At 47.6% G+C, this 20135-nt stretch overlaps 1 protein-coding gene across 1 annotated transcript in view; it reads right to left on the bottom strand.

The window, feature by feature from the left end:
* Positions 1-20135, bottom strand: part of LOC138503977 (uncharacterized) — a 541132-nt gene that overhangs the window by 19544 nt on the left and 501453 nt on the right. The window contains exon 5 of the mRNA XM_069624120.1: positions 17893-18051. Coding sequence (XP_069480221.1) covers positions 17893-18051 — 159 coding nt within the window. The remainder of the gene's footprint in view (positions 1-17892; positions 18052-20135) is intronic.

Genomic DNA, 20135 nt, shown 5'->3' on the forward strand with positions numbered 1-20135 from the left:
TCTGAAGCTGATACTCTGTATTTAGCAGAGAGTTTTTTATTTACAGCTGGGATAACTTCAGGAGTCTCCCAATTTGCAGATATTTTCCTTTGCAGAGCAGCATGGAAAAGGGACAACAGGATCCTCTTGTGGTCCTTTATCTAACATATCAGTAAGGTCATCTTGCTGAAAAGAAGGTGCAGGTGTAGTCCACCCTATAAATTCAATTATTCTAGCCATAAGAGCCCTATAAGGTATCTCAGCATGTTCTCCAGGTTCTGGTCTAGCATCTCTACTTCTGGAGATGTACCTATACCACTCGCCTCATGTAGAGACTCCTGTAGGTCTTTCAACCTATTTTCTTCAGAGATTAATTCCTCTGGAATGGGTACTGTAGTCCTTTGTAGTCCAAAAGGCCTCTCATTGTCAGAGTCCTCCCCTTCCTCATATATGGAGGACAAGGCTATAAAGTAATCAGATCTAGGATATGGAGTAAAACCCATTTCTAGAGAAGAAGGAGCCAAATTTGTTGTTACTGCCTGAGAAAACATTGTGGTTGTGGACGTTGTAGGCTTTGACAATCCTGTAAAAGGCACACGAAAATGTCGGAAAAGGGCTCGAACTTGAGAGGATCGGAATCCTACTCGGCGTCGTCAAGATTGTCGATGGAACTCCCGACATCATGGTCGGGGCTTTCGACACCTCTGGTGCCTGTGACGTAGTGGCAGTTCTAGGCATCGAAGACGGTGTCGATGAAGCAGATTTATGCGTCGAAGGTCCCTTCGACAATGGTGTTGATGACGCAGATTTGTGTGTCGAAGGAATCTTCAACTATGGCGTTGATGATGCAGTCTCATTGCCTTTACTCGAGGTTTCATGGCGCTCTCAAGTATTTTTACTCGCTGGGTTCAACGACTCGTGGCGTTTAGTTTTTCGGGCCTTTCACCCTGGGTATCACCTTTAGACGTCTCCGAGGGGGTCGAGGCCGCTTTTTCGAAAACACTAAGCATTTTTTTAACGGAATTCCTTCCACTTAGCCGGAGAGCTGTGTTTCGTGGGGCAGGTGACCCTTTCCGGGGAACTAGAGGAAGAAGAAGAGGGAGATCTATGGAGCCTCTTCTTAGAATGTCTCGATCTCGAAGAATGATGGGAACCGCTTCGAGATCTCGTTCGGGAATGTTTCTTTTGGCGACGAGGAGAGGAATGTCTCGACTCAACCGAAGAAACTTTTGAAGGGGTAGAAGTTTTAAAAGCCTTACCTCTTTCTAACTTCCCCTTACACTCCTTCAAGGCTTTCGCCGCTATGGACATACAGTCCTCACAATCCGAACAGTGATGCTCCGATGCCAGGCACCACAAACCGATCCGGTGAGGGTCCGTTAAAGACATTTTCTTTCCACAGTCGCAACATTTTTTAAACCTGGACCGATGGTTCTGATGAAGATGCCATCGTTATAAATTTAGATTTTCAAAGAAATAAGAAGATTTTTATGAATAATGGAACCAAGCGTTACGTTTCCGAGGCTCACGAAGCGCGGAAAAACGTAACTGAGCAAGGGACACTGCGCGAGACTATTTGTACTATTTCTACATCAGTGCTGATACGGAGGCTGTCGAGGAACACCGACTCGAGGGATGTTGACGCGCAGCGCCCTCTACTGGAAAACATTTCTGAGGCCAGCAAGCTGGAAATGGATTATCAAAGATAAGGAATACGTAAATTTACATTTACAGTGGGTCCCCAACGCAGTGTTTCCCATTGATATGCATGTGCAAACACAGAATGGTCAATAGGTTCTTCCTTAGTTATACAAAATTGCTCACAACGTTGTAATAACCCTTGAAACCTGTATCTCGCCCAAGGTAGTGCAGCCCTCCAAGTCGCCTTCTACATTTCCATTTAGTGAGCTAAGATCCCGCTCTCTCAGGAATGTATCCCACTTTACACACATCAGACCAAGAGTACAAATCAAGTCTGTGCCACTGTCGAGACAATCTGTATTGAAATCTCCTACTAATAACACCTGACTAGGACTCTTGTCACTCTGGTTATCCATCAGTATGGATTCCAACTGTTCGATAATTACTGCCTGTTTTACCTCTTTATAATTAGCATACAGGTTAATAATCAAGAGGGTCCAAAGTCATTTTGTAGAATGAGGCGAACTGCTTGAATACACGGGGGATGGGAGCATATAAGATTAATTGAGTGAACCCATTCTTGTTTGACAGCAAACAGCATCCCTCCACAAGGCCTGCAAGTTTGTCATTGCCATTTGCTGGCATACCTCAAAACCATCTATGGTGACTTCGGCTGTCAGGAAAGATTCCTGAATAAGGATCAGTTCTGTTTCGTCAAGTTTAGCAATGGCGTTTTCCAGGCAGGTAAGGTGCTTAAACGATCCGGAATTCCAGCTGACAATGCTAAAAATGTGTTCTCTCAAAAAGGGCCCCTTGACCTACGATCCCCTGGATGTCTGGTATCCAGAACCAATTTCCCTTCTCTTTCGTGTTAGATTGAACTGCAGTCACACTGTTAGAGAATTGCGTGTGACCACCCCCACATTCTGTGTTGCATTCTAATTGAGGAGCAGAAGAAAGGGGACAATTGTACACAGTGACATCAATACACCTGAGTCTGAAATCATCTGTATATGATAAAGGGTTTTGGACCACGGTAGATGGAAGATTGATTACCGCCATATCCAAATAATAATCAGAAATAATGTCCAGTGGCAAAATGTCCCTAGTAGTAATGTTTCTAAATGCTGGAATGTCATGCAGCAAGGACAGAATGGTACTTCGGCTCTGAATCAAGTTCTCCTCGTCATGGAACACATTCTCCATCTCCAATCGAATACTCCTTTCCAGGATGTTTTCTGTCCCATTCTGTAGGCTTAAGCTTTGGGTTCTATGTCCACCTTCTTTGCGGCCTCTAGTTTCATTCTTCCCTCCATCTCTGCTGAAGGACACGCATGTGTTAGATCTCTCACCAGGATGCTCGCACTTTGCCTGATGTTAGAAGTAACCAGGGCGTGCAACTCTCTTATTGAGTCCGCTAGATCCAAGTTTCCCAGGGTCACCTCGGTTCCCATACTACCTGGAACCTCCATCTGTTGTTGTGGGTTTCCCTGGGTTACCTGGTCAGTTTGGCAAGCCATCTCGACTGTGTCAATTGCATTATTCCCCATATCATTAAGCAGAGAATCTATTGTTAGGGCTTTACACACCCTTTTGGGTGAATATCGTTGCAACTTTAGGTACAGTAACAGCTGAGAAGCTGCTGTCACAAGAACCTGTGTCTCCATGTTCCTTCCCGCGCGACCCAGGAGTTGAGAGTGCTCAGAGGAATTTTAATTTGGTACCATTCTTGATGTTCCTCTTCTTATTTTTAGACTTCTGTTTCTGGGGTTCTCTACGGCATAAGTCATTGGGCCTCATTACAACCTCGGTGGTAGCCATGCCGCTATTGGCGGCATGGCTGCTGCCGAAATCGCATCCGGGTCCAGGTCCTCAGAATGAGGAATTACCAGGCCATTCCGAGTTTGGAAGGCCCGGTAATTCCTCCCTCCAAAGACCCGGACCCGGTCCTTCCCCATTCCCATTTCAGCCCCCATAGGGTTGAATGGGAGAGGGAGCAAACAACGGGCCATTACGAGTTGGCCCGTTGTTTGCTCCCTTTTCCCCTCGCGGGACCCGGTAAGCACGCCTGGTTTGACCAGGCGTTGCTTCCTGGGTCCTGCGGGGGGACCTCGTAATGAGGCGGTACGGGCTAAACGGCGCCGGCACCTTTTACGGCGCCGTTTACCCCGTACCGCCAGGGTCGTAATGAGGCCCATTATCACCTTGTCCTTTCTTCTTATTCCTTTTTCTTTTAGTTACAGCAGAGTCTGGCTGCAGGTCCAAAGGAAGTGCTTTGGCTCAATAATACTGGTGTCCCCCACTTCGCAGGGGAGGTTAGCCAACCTTATGAACTCCTCTGGGACGGACTCTGAAAGGGGCATGTCGTCTAGCTCCTTCATGTGCCTGCTCTACCTCCTGCACCACTATAACTAGATTGTTTTGATCATTAATAGGCTGGTTACGATCAGTCATATTGGCCAAATTGGCACTAATGTCAGTTAATTGGTTGTTGTTGACAGCATTTCTATTTTATATCATCCAATAATACTGTGTGATGCCTCACTTCAGATTTTATCGAGTCCAACATCCCTGAGATGTTTATGTTTACTGCTGACTTTAGGCCCACTATGGATGAGACTCAACATTCCATTTCCCTAGTCAATTACAGTAGAATTCCAGAATTGTATTGTATTGTATTGTATTTGGTTTTTGTATAGCGCCGGTAGCCCGAGGGCATCAGGGCGCTTGTACATAAAACACCGGTACTACAAGACGAACAAAACATATGAGACAGACGATGGGAACAAGTACTATTGCATTGCAAGGTCTCTAAGAAAGTCCTACGTCCAAGATCTCATATAAAAAGGTGTGTCTTCAACATCTTCCTAAAAGCAAAGTGATTAACTTCGGACCTAAGGGGTTCGGGGACGCTGTTCCACAGTTTAGGAGCTAGCACAAGAAAGGATCTGCCCAGCCCTGTTTTTAGCTTGAACCTGGGCACATGCAGGAGGCATTTGCCGCCCGAGCGTAGGTTTCTGCTGGGGTTGTAGGGCACTATGTGTGTTTTCAAGTAAGCAGGCGCTGTGCCATAAAGGCACTTGTGAACCAGGCAGAGAGTTTTGAACTTGATACGTTCTTCTACTCTAAGCCAGTGCAGAGCACGCCTCTCTTCGGTAACATGGTCTTTTCTTTTCAAATTTTTTACTAATCTGACCGCGTTGTTCTGGATCACTTGACAACTGGATAGATCCCTAGATGCGGCCCCCAGCAACAGGGCGTTACCATAGTCGAGCCGTGAAAGAATGATGGCTCTGGCTATCGTTGCCCTGTTTACTTCATTAAGTAGAGGTATGATTGCTTTCATAAGCCTGAGATAGTAAACTGAGTTTTTTTGGAGGAAGTTAGTCTGGGGGTGAGAGTCAACAACTGAATCGACCATCATACCCAGAGTCTTCACCTTGGGAACCACCTGGATAATGGCGTTTTTTATTTGAAAAGAGCTGTACTCTGCCCCTAGATTTTCCAACTGACGACTGGAGCCAAACAACATCAATTCAGTTTTCGAGTCGTTCAGGCACATCCAATTTGCCAGCATCCAGTCGTCTATTAACTTGTAAACCTTGGAGAGCACTTCACTATCCGTGGCATGATCCCTACCCCCCAACTCCAATATGAGTTGGGTGTCATCTGCATAATTAGTAAATGACACTCCGGCTTTCACCAGAAGACTGCACAAAGTGCGCATATAAATATTGAAAAGCATTGGGGATAAGCTAGCCCCTTGAGGCACTCCGAATATGATGTCACATGGGACGGAGAAACTGCTACCCCAATGTACTCTTGCTTGACGGTTGGAGAGAAAGGATAGGAGCCAGTCGATGGCTCTCTCTGAGCAGCCAACATTCTCCCCTAGCGCCTTGATGAGAAGGTGGTGATCCACCAAGTCAAACGCTGCACTAAGGTCTAAGAGCATAAGCATCCCCAATTTGTTATCGTCCAGCATAGTCAGCATCTGATTCTGCAAGTCTAGCATAGCGGTTTCAGTGCTGTGGGATGCTCTAAAGCCGGATTGTTGCTGGTGCAGAAGCCCCTGGTTCTCAACAAAGTGTTGGAGTTGCTGTGTGGCTACCTTGTCCAACAATTTGAGAACAAAATTCGAGTTAGTTATGGGACGAAGGTTAGCGGGATCCTTGGGATCTAGTCCCGCTTTTTTAACAAGTGGGGTGATGGTGACTCTCTTCAGGTCTTTAGGCACCGGGTCCTCGTGAAATGAGGCGTTCACTATTCCCGGAGGATGGGGGCAAATATATCCTTGTGTTTAAGAATGATGCCAGGGGGCAGAATATTTTCTGCGCAAGTAGAGGGTTTCATATTGTTCATCACCTCTAGCATATCTGCTTCGGAAATAGGGTCAAATTTAAAGAGTTGTTCTCTGACAGGTGTGTTTCCTTCGGTGGGGCAGATCTCCTGATTAGAAGAAGTTCTGGCCTTGATAATATTTTGTCTCGCCTTTTCCGTTTTGGCTTGGAATGCGTTGAGCACCATATTACAGTCCTCCTCAGATGGCGTAAACGGGGGAGTTAGAGATGTAGGTTTTTCTATACTCTTCAAAATGTTGAAGAGTTTACTTGTATTGTTATCGGCTTGCTCAATTTCCTTGTTGAAGAAACTGGCCTTGGCTGACTTAATTTTCTCTTTCTCTAGAATTAGTCGGTGCTTGTTCCTCTAAGGTATTCAAAGACGCTAACATGGTAGTTCAGGACAAAATTCAGCACTGCCAAAGTCTATTCATTTTTATCTTTACTAGTACCACCTTGCAGCTCAGGGGTTTACAGGTGGGGTGGTAGTTGGTCCGTAATATCCGTCCCGACATTTAGATGGCCATGAAGGTCTTGTAAATCCCCAATGACTGGTGTTGCTGATATTGAGCTCATATTAAAGTTGTGCTCAAAATGCATGTAAGGTGATTGATTTATGTGTGATGAAGGCCTCAATAATGAAAGTTCCACTATGTCTTCCTCCGTGTTATCAACAGTAGCCTCAAAAATAGGGACCTCTGCCAAAGTTAGGTCTCCCAGGCTCTAACTTTGCCCCTTTGGAAAAGTCAGTTATTTAATGCTTAATTGAAGAAGCAAACAACATATAATCATTCATTTCTTGAATGAGCGGCCTCATGGGCCCTCTCTGTTTTATTGCGGTCAGAACCACTTTAGGAGGCAAGTCATAATGCTCTCATGCTGCCGTGGGTGGAAGGGATAGAGGCTGTACCACTTTACCAGCAAAGACTACACTTGTTTCAGAGTTTCACCTCATCCTGATGGATCTTTTCAAAGGTTTTATAACAGCAAAGAACGGCATAGGAGAACAAAACTCAAAAAGACAAACCGTATGTCTAATCACTAAAACAATACACAGTCTGTCCCTGATGACAGGAACACCCTGTCCCTATCCCCATGGATCTCTCCCTAGGATACAAGTGGTGCACCGCCTGTCTAAAAGGGATAGCAGAAAGAGATTCACCCTATCCAACAGTTAAACAATGAAATATTTGAATATAGGTCACTAGAATATTGTCAAAAAAAATACCAAAACCTATAATGTAATCTTTATCGGCGTGTCATGGGCTAATCCTCTGTGCTGGAATTTCCATATTTGTTTTAATCACCAATTGTACGAGGTAGTCGTAGAAACTCAGGCCTAATTCTGATAGTGAGAACCTAAAAAGCTCCTATATTAGAGCAAAAAATCTAGAAGCATCAACAGCTGTCTAGTGCTAAAACCGTATTTGTGACGTGTACAAGCATGTTAGATTAGTCATCGTCATCTGCATGAGAGCACTCATGCCAATTTCGGTCGACCGGTTTCGATAATCTTAGTCATCATCTTCTTCAGGACCAATCGTATTTATTATAGCGAGTTACTCCTTTTCTGGATCAGTGTGATGATCCGGGTGGCACCACCACTTCCTGTGAGGGAAACATACGGTAGAGAGGCAGCAGGGTAAGTATGCCCCCTGTGGTAGCTGCATAAATACATATCTGCACGTTACTAGTGTGTATGTTATTTCTATTGTAAAGATATAGTGCTCATAACTAAAGGTACAGCTCTTGTTCTCCTATGTCGTTCTTTGGTGTTATAATATTGTGTCTAACGGTAGGAAAGTACTTGGGACCATTTGGTCTTTAACATAGCCCTTGGTGTGTTTTTCTTTTTGTTTTGTCTTTTCAACGGTTGCCACCGGGGCATTCATTTGCTGAATATCCGTTTTCAAAGTTTCAATGGATGTGACCACTCTCCTATGTTTTCTAGTAGCATGCTCTACAAGTAGTTCCATCATAATGTTGGAGCCTTGATTAAGATTGGTTTGCCAGGTCAGCATCTTCCAGATTGTTGAAGTCCAGGAAAAATCAATATTCTTAAACCTCTGGGATTTCTTATTGTTCTAAATATTGTTTCACTGTAGTCATCTTCCAAAATGTATTAATTTCTTTTTTGATAATCTTTCTAATTTCACACATTTTTGTCTCAGTTTTTCTATGGTGTTACGTGTGCTCATGACGGCATTCAATGTACTGTCCTTGTGGCAGATAATGCCTTGATATCTTTATCTCTACTTGTTAAATACTCAGCCATGATTGGTGGTATATTGGGAGCTCATCAATGGTAAATGGAACCGTCAATTAGATGGGGCAGGGACCAGGTTGAGCTAACTACCAAACCTTGTTTTGTTTGTTAATCGTTTCACAAAACACATCATTAGTTTAATTAACACAGATGGGCATGCAGAGCCTCTAGTTATAGCGTGATTCAGACCCAAAGTTTCACAGAAAGAGGCATGTATTGAACAAAACTGTCCACTTGTGCCCCAGCCACCTACTTTTTAACATCAATACAATACATTATTTATTGGACAGCCAACACGTGTTCCGACCCTCTTAAGGTCTTCCTCAGTGCTGTGTACCATGTTAGTGAACACATATGTACAGTCAATTGTTAAACAATATAAAGAATATCACATGAGCAAAGACATTGTAATATGAAGTGAAATAAAAGGGGGCACATGGTTCCCAGTCAATGCAAAGAATAATACAAACCAAAAGTTACCCATTCAAATAAATTGTTATTCATACCCACAACGTTCACCACAAATTATTCACAATTACATGATTTCACACATCATGTGAATAACAGTTAAAATGTATTGAAATTGACCCAATGAAAAGTTAGGATAACGATTTGAGAGAGGAGATGGAAAGAGAGAGAGACAGACACCATATTAAGTGACATTAAGAATTAATTGCTGACATACAAACTTAGCATTAGTAAGGAACAGCAGTTAATCTGACACAATTACAAGTGATAACAATAATATCAGTATGTAACCCTAATCAGGCAAAAAGAGCAAGAACATTTAAACTATTCCCTAACGCTGTGTAGATCTGGAACTCCTATTACTTTGACAAGAAAGATAACCAATTACAACTTAGCTACACAGAGAAGAACAAGTTACTTTCTTACCTGGTAACGTTCTTTCGATGGGATGGTCCGACGACGTATTCCATATCTATGACATGTAATCACCACAGCTGTGCTGCTTCGGAAACTTTTCCGGCGTCTGCGTCGATGACGTCGATGCGCCGACGTCGAGGACCTCCTCCGACGTCCGACGTCATCCGATGTGATAAGTAGGACGCACGACGCCCGTAGCCTCAGTTGTAGTTTTTTCCCCCCAGAACGTGTGACATAAGTCAACTGCCAGTCAGACACAAAGCCTTGCTGAACGTAAGCTGCAATCGCAAAAGAAATTCTGCAGCGGGGAAGGCAGGGCGGGAGCGATATGGAATACGTCGTCGGACCATCCCATCGAAAGAACGTTACCAGGTAAGAAAGTAACTTGTTCTTCGAGGGGATTGGGTCCTCCAACGTATTCCATATCTATGACAGACTCCCAAAGCAGTACCAAAACAAGGAGGAGGGAAAGAATTTAGAAGCAAAATTTTAGAATAGCCAATCAAATAGCCGAGCAAAGGACCGCCTTGCCAAAGGCCAGATCCTGCCCTCTGATGGAATCGAGGGAATAATGCCGTACAAATGTATGTAATGAAGCCCAGGTGGCTGCATCACAGATGTTGCGAATAGGAACACCCCTCTGCAGGGCAGTAGATGCAGCCACACCCCTGGTAGAATGGGCCCGCAAGCCAGCCGGTGGGTCCTTACCCGCCAAGCGGTAACACTCCGAGATGGCCAAAATAATCCAGCGGGACAAAGTCTGTTTCGTCACAGCTTGCCCCAAACGCTTTCCAGCGTAACCAATAAAGAGTGGATCGTCCACTCTGACCCGGGACATGCGTGAAACATAAAAGCTTAAAGCTCTCCTAGGATCAAGCCTATGGAGCCTCTCCTCTTCCTTACCAGGATGCGGAGGAGGATAGAATGCCGGAAGAACAACCTTCTGGGCTAAATGAAATTCCGTCACTACCTTCGGAAGAAAAGAAGGACGAACTCGAAGGACAACCCTGTCCTTGTGAAAAACAGTGAAGGGTGGCTTAACTGAAAGTGCCTGTAACTCACTCACTCTGCGAGCGAAAGTAACCGCAACTAAAAACACAGTTTTCAGAGTTAACAGCCTCAAAGGGCAAGAATGTAAAGGCTCAAACAGAGCACCCATATGAAACCCAAGAACAAGGTTTAAATCCCAACCGGGCACCAGGAAAGGTGACGGAGGGAACACATTAGTGAGCCCTTTCAGAAACTGTGAAATTAAAGGGATTTTAAAGTAAGAACACTCTTCAGACGAGCGCTTAAAGATGGACAGCGCCGCCAGGTAACCTTTAATAGTACCCACTTGCAAGCCCCTGTGGGCCAGAGAAAGCAAAAAGGACAGAACCATGGGGATGTCACATGCAAAAGGATCCACATTCCGAACTCTGCACCAGTCGCAGAACTTACGCCAACGGCAACGGTACAGAGACTTCGTTGCTGGCCTACGGGCCGAAAGCAACACCTCCATCACGTCTTCAGGGAGGTCCCAATCCATATACCTCAACCTTTCAGAAGCCAAGCGTGAAGGTTGAGGGATCCGACCTCTGGATGGAGAACCTGACCCCCCTCCCGTGAGAGCAGATCGTCTCGATAGGGAAGACGACATGGAGGGCAGATGGACAAGTCGAGAAGGTCCGGGTACCACGTCCTCCGAGCCCACGCCGGAGCAATGAGGATCATCCGGGAACCGAACTTCCTTAACCTCCGCAGCACTTGCGGGATGACGGGGACTGGAGAAAACGCGTACAGCAGCGGGAATGACCACTCCACCACAAACGCGTCTCCCAAGGCTCCTTTCGGAGGAAATTCCCGCGAGCAAACCCTTTCGCACTTCCGGTTGACACTGGAGGCGAAGAGATCCACTTGAGGGGTCCCCCAAAGGGCGAAGATCTCCAAGAGAATCTCCTGAGCCAACTCCCACTCGTGAGAGATCGCGCTCTGCCTGCTCAGAGCGTCCGCCGTCACGGTTTCATCTCCGGCCAGATGAACTGCCGAGATCGAAACTTCCTGCTGGATGGCCCAGAACCCGAGCTGCATCGCCTCCCTGCACAGAGGAAGTGACCCTGCCCCCCCCTTTTTGTTGAGGTAGTGCATGGCCACTGTGTTGTCCGTCAGGATCAGGACATTCTTTCCTCTCACAGTCGGCAGAAAAGCCTTCAGGGCTAGCCTGACGGCCCTCAGCTCCAACAGATTGATATGGAGTCTGGACTCCGACAGAGACCAACGACCGCTGACTTTCAGCCCGTTGGCATGAGCTCCCCATCCCGTGAGGGATGCATCCGTCACGATTGTCACCTCCGGCCAGGGAAGCCAAAATGGAGCCCCCTTCATCAAGTTGCCTTCGACGGCCCACCACAGAAGGTCCTGGGCGACCGAGGGCGGCACCTGAACCGGGTCCGACATCCTGCCGGAGGACTGCGACCATTGTGTCTTGAGTGCCCACTGCAAAGATCTCATTCGCAGGCGAGCCTCTGGCACCAGAAGAATGCAGGATGCCATGAGGCCGAGCAACCTCAAGAACTCGAACGCTGGGAGCGTCTGGGCCTGCTGAAACTTGTGCACCATCTGCTGAATGTGAAGAGCCCTCACCTGGGGAGGAAAACACTGCCCCAGGGAAGTGTCGAGCACTGCTCCGATGTACTGGAGCCTCTGTGTTGGCGTCAAATGGGACTTCTTTAAATTGAGGGAGAAGCCCAGCCTGTGAAGGGAGTGGCAGGTGACGGACAGATGATCCAGGACTTGCTCGGGAGAGCTCCCCCTGATCAACCAATCGTCCAGGTAGGGGTAGACGTGAATCCCCCCTTGCCTGAGATGCGCTGCCACCACCACCATGAGCTTGGTGAAAACCCTCGGGGCGGAGGTCAATCCGAACGGCAGGACCTGAAACTGAAAGTGCGAGTCGCCAACCGCGAACCTCAGGTACTTCTTGTGCTTGGGATGGATCGGCACATGGAAGTAAGCATCCTTGAGGTCGAGTGACACCAACCAGTCCTGAAGCTGAAGGGCCTGGAGGACTTGAGAGAGAGTAACCATCTTGAACTTGTCTTTCCTGAGGAGTTTGTTCAAACCGCGCAAGTCCATGATGGGTCTCAATCCCCCGTCTTTCTTGGAAATCAAAAAATAAGGGGAATACCATCCCTTGTTCCTCTCCGCTACAGGCACCAGTTCTATAGCGCCCTTCTCCAGCAGGGCTTGAATTTCCTGCGCAAGCAGCGGATCCGGACACTTAAAAGAGAGGTTCCCCGGTGGATTGTCGCGAGGCCTGTGCCGAAAGGGAAGACAGTAGCCGTGGGTTATGATCTCCAGAACCCACACATCCGAAGTAATGGCTTGCCACTCTACAAGATGCTGCGCCAGCCTTCCCCCAACCGGCGAACCATGGGACCTGGCCTCATGACTGAGTAGGAGCGGCTGCGGCGTTACCTGAGGGCAAAGAGGCAACTGCCCGAGCGGCCTTGGCACCACGGGTACCCTGTCGTCCACCTCTGGTACCCCTGCGTTGGCCTCTTTGACTGCCAGCTCCTCTCGCTTTACTGAAGGACGAGTAATAGCGAAAGGAACCACCCCTCCACTGCTGTCCCCTAGGACGAAAAGGCGGAGGTTGGCGAACTGCAGCGCCCAACGACTTCGCTGCAGCTTTTGAGGTCTGCAACCTCTCAAGGCTCTCGTCAGCCTTGCTGCCAAAAAGGTGTTCACCGTCAAAGGGCATGTTGAGGAGCCGGGACTGCACATCAGGAGCAAACCCCGACTTCCGCAACCACGCAAACCTGCGTATCACGGTGCTCGCCGCCATGGACCTACTGACGCATTCAGCCAAGTCCAGACCCGACTGAACGGACTCACACATGGCATCCTTACCATCCTGGACCATAGCAAGGAAACCATCCCGTTCATCCCCTTCAGGAATATGTTCAGCAGCTAACGCAACACAGTTCCACAGAGTGTGCGTGAAACGTGACAAGGCACAAATGGAGTTGGCCGCCTGAAGCGCCATACCACCAGAAGAAAACACTTTCTTCGCCCAGCCATCAAAACGTTTGTCGTCCCTATCAGGAGGGATGGTAGGGTACGACGCCTGCTTTGCCGGGGCCGTGGCCGCCTGCACCACCAAACTTTCCGGAGTGGGGTGCCTGGTCAAGTAGCAGGGGTCGCTACTGGCTGGACGGTATTTACGCGACAATGATCTGCCCACCGCCGGGAGACTCTCCGGAGCAGTCCAAGCCGCCGCCACCCTTCTCTGTAAAGCCATATGGAACGGCAGTACCGGGTCAGTTGGGGGACCAACATCAAGGATGTCCGTCAGATCATCCTGCACAAACTCCCCTGGGGGAGCAGACCATCCCAGATACTCAGACACCCTAGCCATAAGGCGCCGGTACGAGGAATCGGCATGGGAGCCAGGCTCAGGCCTACAAAATTCCACCTCCGGAGAGGTGTCCAGTCCACTGGCATCATGCAGTGACTGCCTCAAATCGTCAAACTGACTATGGCCCGAGACAATGTCATCTGGCACCTGACTAGGAACCAGGCCATCAGAATCCTCATCCGCCTCTGAAATATATTCCAGGTGGCGAAAGGGCACCCGAGAGTGCTTGCTCTTAACCAGAGCCTCCCTAGGGGGTACACCCGTGACACGGGGCACCTCCGACACGAAAGGCGTCGATGGCGTCGAGCGAATCGGCGCCGACGTCGAGAAAACCGGCAACGGCGGCGAGAGGATCGGCGTCGACGTCGAGGAAATCGGCGTCGACGTCAGATGCAGCGCCTCCAGTATCGGCGGCGTCGACACAGCCCTCGAAGCCGGAGCCCCGAGCGTGTCCCTCGACGACCTGATCGTCGACGGCTTCGACGACTTCCTCGAAGCCGGAGCCTCGAGAAAGCCTGTCGACGCCCTCGACGCCTCAGACGTCGATGTCTTCCTCGAAGACTTCACAGGAGCACACGGTCTCGAACGCATCGAGGACCGGGACCTGGAACGGGTACGGCGAGAACGAGCCTCCTTGTCCGAACGGGACCGCTCCCGCGACTCGTGCCGACCACTCTTGCGAGCGGTGTCTCTCGACCTCTCACGGCCGACCCCACTCGGGGGCGCGGACGGCTGAGTACCCTGCGACTCAAGAATCGCCAACATTTTCTTCCCGAAGGAAGCCCATTCCTCCGGCGTCGCACGGCTGGTGGGGTAACCGACGTGCCGGGCAGAATCCTCGGAAGAGGACCTGGAAGGCGACCGGTGACGGCGCTTCCGAGAATGCCTCGAAGAGGCTGAGGAGTGGCGAGACCCACTCCTAGAAGAAGACCGACGAGACTACCGACGATGACGCGGAGAGTCACCCCTCGAATCATCCGTCGAAAGCCCCGCCGACTTCGACTTCCGGGGCTTGGACACCCGACCTACCGACAACTTCTTCTTACGTTCGCGTAAGGCTTTGGACGTGAGCGACTGGCAGTCGATACAGTCATCCGTGTCGTGGGCCTCCCCGAGGCACCAGAGGCAGGCATCGTGCGAGTCAGTCACCGACATCTTGGACCCACACTCCCCGCACTTCATAAAGCCCGGATGCGGGGTTGAAGACGAAGTGGAAGACATCGCCGAAGGAAATTCACAAACGAACAGGTTCGAAGAACCAGAAAGAACAGAACTCCAAAGAGTCGAGGCTTAGAACCGAGAAACACGAAGCAACACGAAGCAACACGTTCGCGGAAAAAACGGAACTGAAGCTACGGGCGTCGTGCGTCCTACTTATCACATCGGATGACGTCGGACGTCGGAGGAGGTCCTCGACGTCGGCGCATCGACGTCATCGACGCAGGACGCAGACGCCGGAAAAGTTTCCGAAGCAGCACAGCTGTGGTGATTACATGTCATAGATATGGAATACGTCGGAGGACCCAATCCCCTCGAATGCTCCCGTTTCAATGAAAGAAAAGACTAGAAGAAATACAAAAGATGGTCATACAGGTTTCATCACCAAGGCGGAAGCTTATTGCTATCTGCCCCTAACTAAACATATTTTTGTGCCTCACTAGGCGACTAAAGCATCACCTACAAGCCAAAACTAATAACATTTGTATATAGTGCTACATGCAGGATCCCACACATTTCTAATCACAGTAATAACAGATGTTATTGTAACCCAAATGAATGGACCTCAGTAGTAGATTAGAGAGAGCAAGTTTTTAGGTTTGTTTTTAAGATACCCATGTCTAGTTTGTTTTGAAGCTAACCTATGACTAGTGTGTCACAAAGGAGCCAGGAATCAAAAGACCAGACTATTGATATTTCAAATAACTTATTTGGGAACTGATACAGCGTGGAACAACGAAAACGGCATAAAGTGTCTGTGGCGGTCGCTAACAAAATACATGGCTAAAAAAAGTTCCCAAATGTCTCGCTTGATTTGGGTACTAGTGTGGTTCCAATTCTGGACTGTAGACAATGGTGTGCCAAAAGAAAGTTTCTTAAAGCAACATTTTGAAATGTTAGTTCCAAACTTGAGTTCAAGGGTTTCTCTTACCCTCCCTCCTTTGAACTGTGTTGCAGGTTTAGGGGGTCCCACACCTTTCCAATGCCTCAGGGACTGGCTTTGGGGAGTCAGCAGGACCTTGGTTCCAGGGTGATTCATGCTGGGTTTGTCTTCTTCAGCAAGTCTCTTATTATGACAGTTGTGACAAGGAAATGGTTTTGGCAGTAGACCGTGGTAAACTTAGAGTCAATGGCAGAGGTCTAGAGCTTTAGGCAGGTAGAAAGTGTAGCCAACTACTCTTTCCAGAGGAATTCCTTCTGATGTCTACATCCCTAGGCTCAGCAGCACACTTCCTCTGCTTCTTTTACTCACAGTCCTTGCTTTCCTATATTTCTTAAGGCATTGTCCACAACCACAGCTTTGCCTGTTCTTACCTTGGTGTTACAACAGTTGATTTCCCTAATCGGTTCTTACACAATTTCTCAGTCTCTCTTCTTGCTCCCTATTTTTCCTTAGCAACCTTTTACCACATTGAACTTCATCCCCCATCCATTCCGATCCTGTCTTCTTATCCCTTTTGAAACCTACTGGGCCATAGTACCTCTTTCCTGCATCTATCACTTTCTTTGCCACCCAGGGCACCTCCCATCTTATAAACAGCAGCGTTCTGAGCCACTTTACATCACCCTCTATCAAAACACCATTATTTGTGTCTTCACCTTCCTCATCCCTCAGATTTCCTTTTTCCTTCTTCTGAACACCATACTCCTCTTTTCTGCGTTCAACTTCCCCTTCAACCCTCTGTGTACCTGTTACCTGAAATTCATTTTCTCTCGAGTTTCTCTTAACTTCTCCCTCTTGCTTACCCCAATGGGCAAATGCATTTTTCAACCTGCCACATTCTGATGTTCACCCTTCCTCTCATTTTGATATTCACAACTCCCCTCCTCTATATATTAAAACTCTGTCTCCTGATACTCACCCTCCTCATCCTTATCAAGCCCACCAACCTTCTTCTGACATACAAAGTCCTCCTCCTTATCAATATAACCATCCTGCTCTTGATTTTTATGCTCCCTCTATATAGCAACTTCCCCTGCCTTCCTTGACCAACTTGACCAATCTCCCCCTAATCAACTTTGCCAACCACCTCCTGCAATCTTTAGTGATGTTAACTCATCTTCTCTGCTCGACCCCCTGGAACATCACCTTACTCTGATGTTGCAAAGCTGTGGCCACTTGTCCTCTGCCCCTTACAAGTTGCTCAATGTCTCTTGACTTCTCGGTTTGATGTCCTGGTTCTCTCCTCCAGCTCCCAGACCAGACTCTTGTGTTCTCCTTATGGACCCCTCCTCTATTCTCCATGTCTTCCTGGCCTTTCCTCCAAAACAACTCTTCTCTCCTACTGCAAACACTTCCTCTGCTAGACTGAGCGTGTGGGCTTTTACAGGAATTTAGCACCACCTTCCAGCCTCCCACTGTCCAAAGATGATTCAGGTGTTTCTTCAGGCAGTATAGGGATTGGCTAGAGGGCCAACCCCTTGAAGATGGCCTACCATTCTGATGTGGAACTTGGGGTTTGCTAGTCCCTCCACTTGGGTGGACCTCTCTGATTCTCTCACCCAAACCCTGCCATTGGGGTGAACACCATGAACCTGTACCTGATAGATGGCTGGTTGACTGCAGAATTGCCACTTTGCAATCAGCCACTTTGCTTCTGTAGCTTTAGATGGGATTCAAGCAGCCATGCAAGAGGAACCGATGGTGCAGGTACCGCCAGTTTTGCGGAACCACCATTCCTCGATTACCTTAAAGGGGCAGTAGCAACAGGGTCCCGGGTTACAGACAAAGCAAATGCATTGCGATTTGGGGTTGGGTTGAGGAGAGCCTGATTCCCCATTTCCCATATGGTTTTAGCTTACCAGGTATAAATGCTGCCATTCTTGAAAAGACCAGTCACCAGTTAGCCTCATGTGACTTTCCTCTGCCCTAAGAACGGGACAAAGTTTGGGTGACCAGGAGATCCCCAGTGTAAATCCTCAAATGCTAATTTTGCCAATTTTCAGCTAGTTTGGCGATGTATCCGGTCCCACTAGATGTCCCCAGAAAGAAGGAAGGGTACTTTATCACAGGTTTCACACACTGCCTTCTGCATAGAAGATTTTCCAATATACTGGAATCCTACTGCAAATGTATATGGTATTAACTTACTTAAGATATTCAAACATGTATGTTTAAAATGCAATGAGTATTAATACAAATCTAATGAACATGATTTTTTTACCAGTGAGCTAGAATCACTTCTTTGGGAACAGCCGGCTTCTTCTAATGGCTCTTGTAATGACATTAATTTGCAGGTTATTGAATTTGCATTTCGATCCTGAAAAATTGGTTGCTCTTTATTACCATCTGTGATGCTAGCAACTGCCAATCTTACCTCAGCCTAAAACAGAGTAAATATATATGTTTATACCAAATTCACTGATGAACAGTGAAAGTAAAAATACAGTTTGCTTACTGAACAGTTCTTAAATAGCTACAGCTGGTGTTAAACCTATTACGCATTGAAATTACAATGTCAGTCACATTAAGGAAAGAAATTTGAGAATGGGCATACCATTTTATCCCAAACTAGCATGCAATGTTATGCCAAACATTTCCCATGCCACTGGTATCAATCAATCAGGTTCCTTGGATCGCGGGCTGAAACTGCTGATCTCAACCCACCTTCCATGCAACTCGATGGCTGCTTCCCCCACCCAGCAGCGCCACCTTCTTCCCATGCCCTTCATAAATCCCAATCCCTTCTGCAGTGCCACTTACCTGATTGGGGTGGCGGCAATGCCCACCGCCGCTTCACTCCATCTCCCTTTGACGGCCACTATGAAAGTATAACAGGGGCTCTTATGGAGCCCACCTTCCACATCCATGGTGGCCATCTTGTGGCAGTGTTTTCATTCAGGGAACAGGACACGCGCAGCGTTCCGTTCCTTGAATGAAAATACATTTTTCCTAACAACCCAGGTTTCTGCATCGGAAACCCGGGGTGCTAATGCTTTAACATCCTCTCTGCCATGCCGGATCAGGTGTTAACTGCCCGCGGCTCCGCTCGGCTCTTTAAATCAGGCCCGGGGCGATAGAAAGCTATGTTTCTTGTAACATACAGTTGTTTGTCTTCTGTGGATTTGTACTTCAGAATACTGCAGTGGTTTTATTTTTATTTTACAAAGAACACATCACAGATCTTAGAAATATTTAATGCTTGTATACTTTTAACAAGCAATATCTACAAACGTGTGAATTATCGAACTAGTAATTAGTCTGTAAAGGTTTTTTTTTAGAACTTGTAAAATGCTGACCACAAAAGATAATCTAGTAAGGATGAACGCTCAGGCACTCACTAGAGATTTTGTAGGGGCACGCCTAAGGCAGCTATTGGTGCAGAATTTCATTTTTGGGATTCTGGTCACCATATACCTTTTTCTGACTTCTATGTTTTTTTTACCTTTCTTTTGTGAATAGAGGGTCTTCTACTGAAATCACCCATCCACTGCACTTCTTTTTTGGTATGTTGCCCTAAATAGCCCATATGGCTATCAGGGCAAGGGTCTGCCTTAAGCATTTTATCTGTATTGGTTCCGAGTTGACTGTCATCCTAAAAGGGTGGTGCGTAGTAAGCTGGTGGAAGCTCTGGTTTAGTTTGTCTCTACTGGATTAGTATCACAACTAGTTGAAAAGCCTGTGTACACGAGTAGATGTGCGTAAAGGAAGACATTTTCAGAGTGTAAATATATTATGGGCCTCATTACACGTTGTGCGGTAAAAACCGCAAATTAGTGGCATGGCGCTATTAACGTGTCCGCCCTCGCAAGAGGGCACTAATAGCGCATGATCACGAGTACGCGGACACGAGCATAGCGCCATGCCATTAATGACCCTACCGCCATGCCGGTAAAGTCCTCTAAAAGTCCCTTGCCGGCTTCCACGATAGTGCAGATAGCACCTCCGCCCTCGCGCTACATGCAAATAGCGGTCACCGCTATTAGCGGTGACCGTTAAATTGCGGAACCGTAAATGCCGTCATCGCACAGGAACGGGAAAGAGCATGGCGGCCATCTTTAAAAACACAATCCATTGCCATCCTCTGCCACCAGGTCCTGTTTCGAGTTGTGAGCAGTGTAAAATCATCTGGGACACCTGCATCATGCCCAAGGCACTAAAAAAACCTCTGACAGACAGCGCAAAGAGAAATATACGCCAGAGGAACTGAACATGCTAACACAGACCCTGGCTGAGAATTTCGAGGTAGTGTTTGCTAATGACAGGCGCCGGCCAACCTTATTGAAAAAAAAGCCATCTGGGAGGAGGTAGCTGTCAAAGTCAGTGCTGTGGGCACCAGCACGCGCACTGTGCGCGAATGCAGGAAGAGGTGGGACGACCTCAGACTGCGGGTGAGGGGCATCCTGGCTGAAAACCATCGCATTGCCAGTGCCGGTGGAGATGGTTCACCTATCCGAATGAAGGAAT

The sequence above is a fragment of the Ambystoma mexicanum genome, chromosome 11 (genome assembly GCF_040938575.1).
Source record: "Ambystoma mexicanum isolate Mex_15411 chromosome 11, UKY_AmexF1_1, whole genome shotgun sequence".
Lineage (NCBI taxonomy): Eukaryota > Metazoa > Chordata > Amphibia > Caudata > Ambystomatidae > Ambystoma > Ambystoma mexicanum.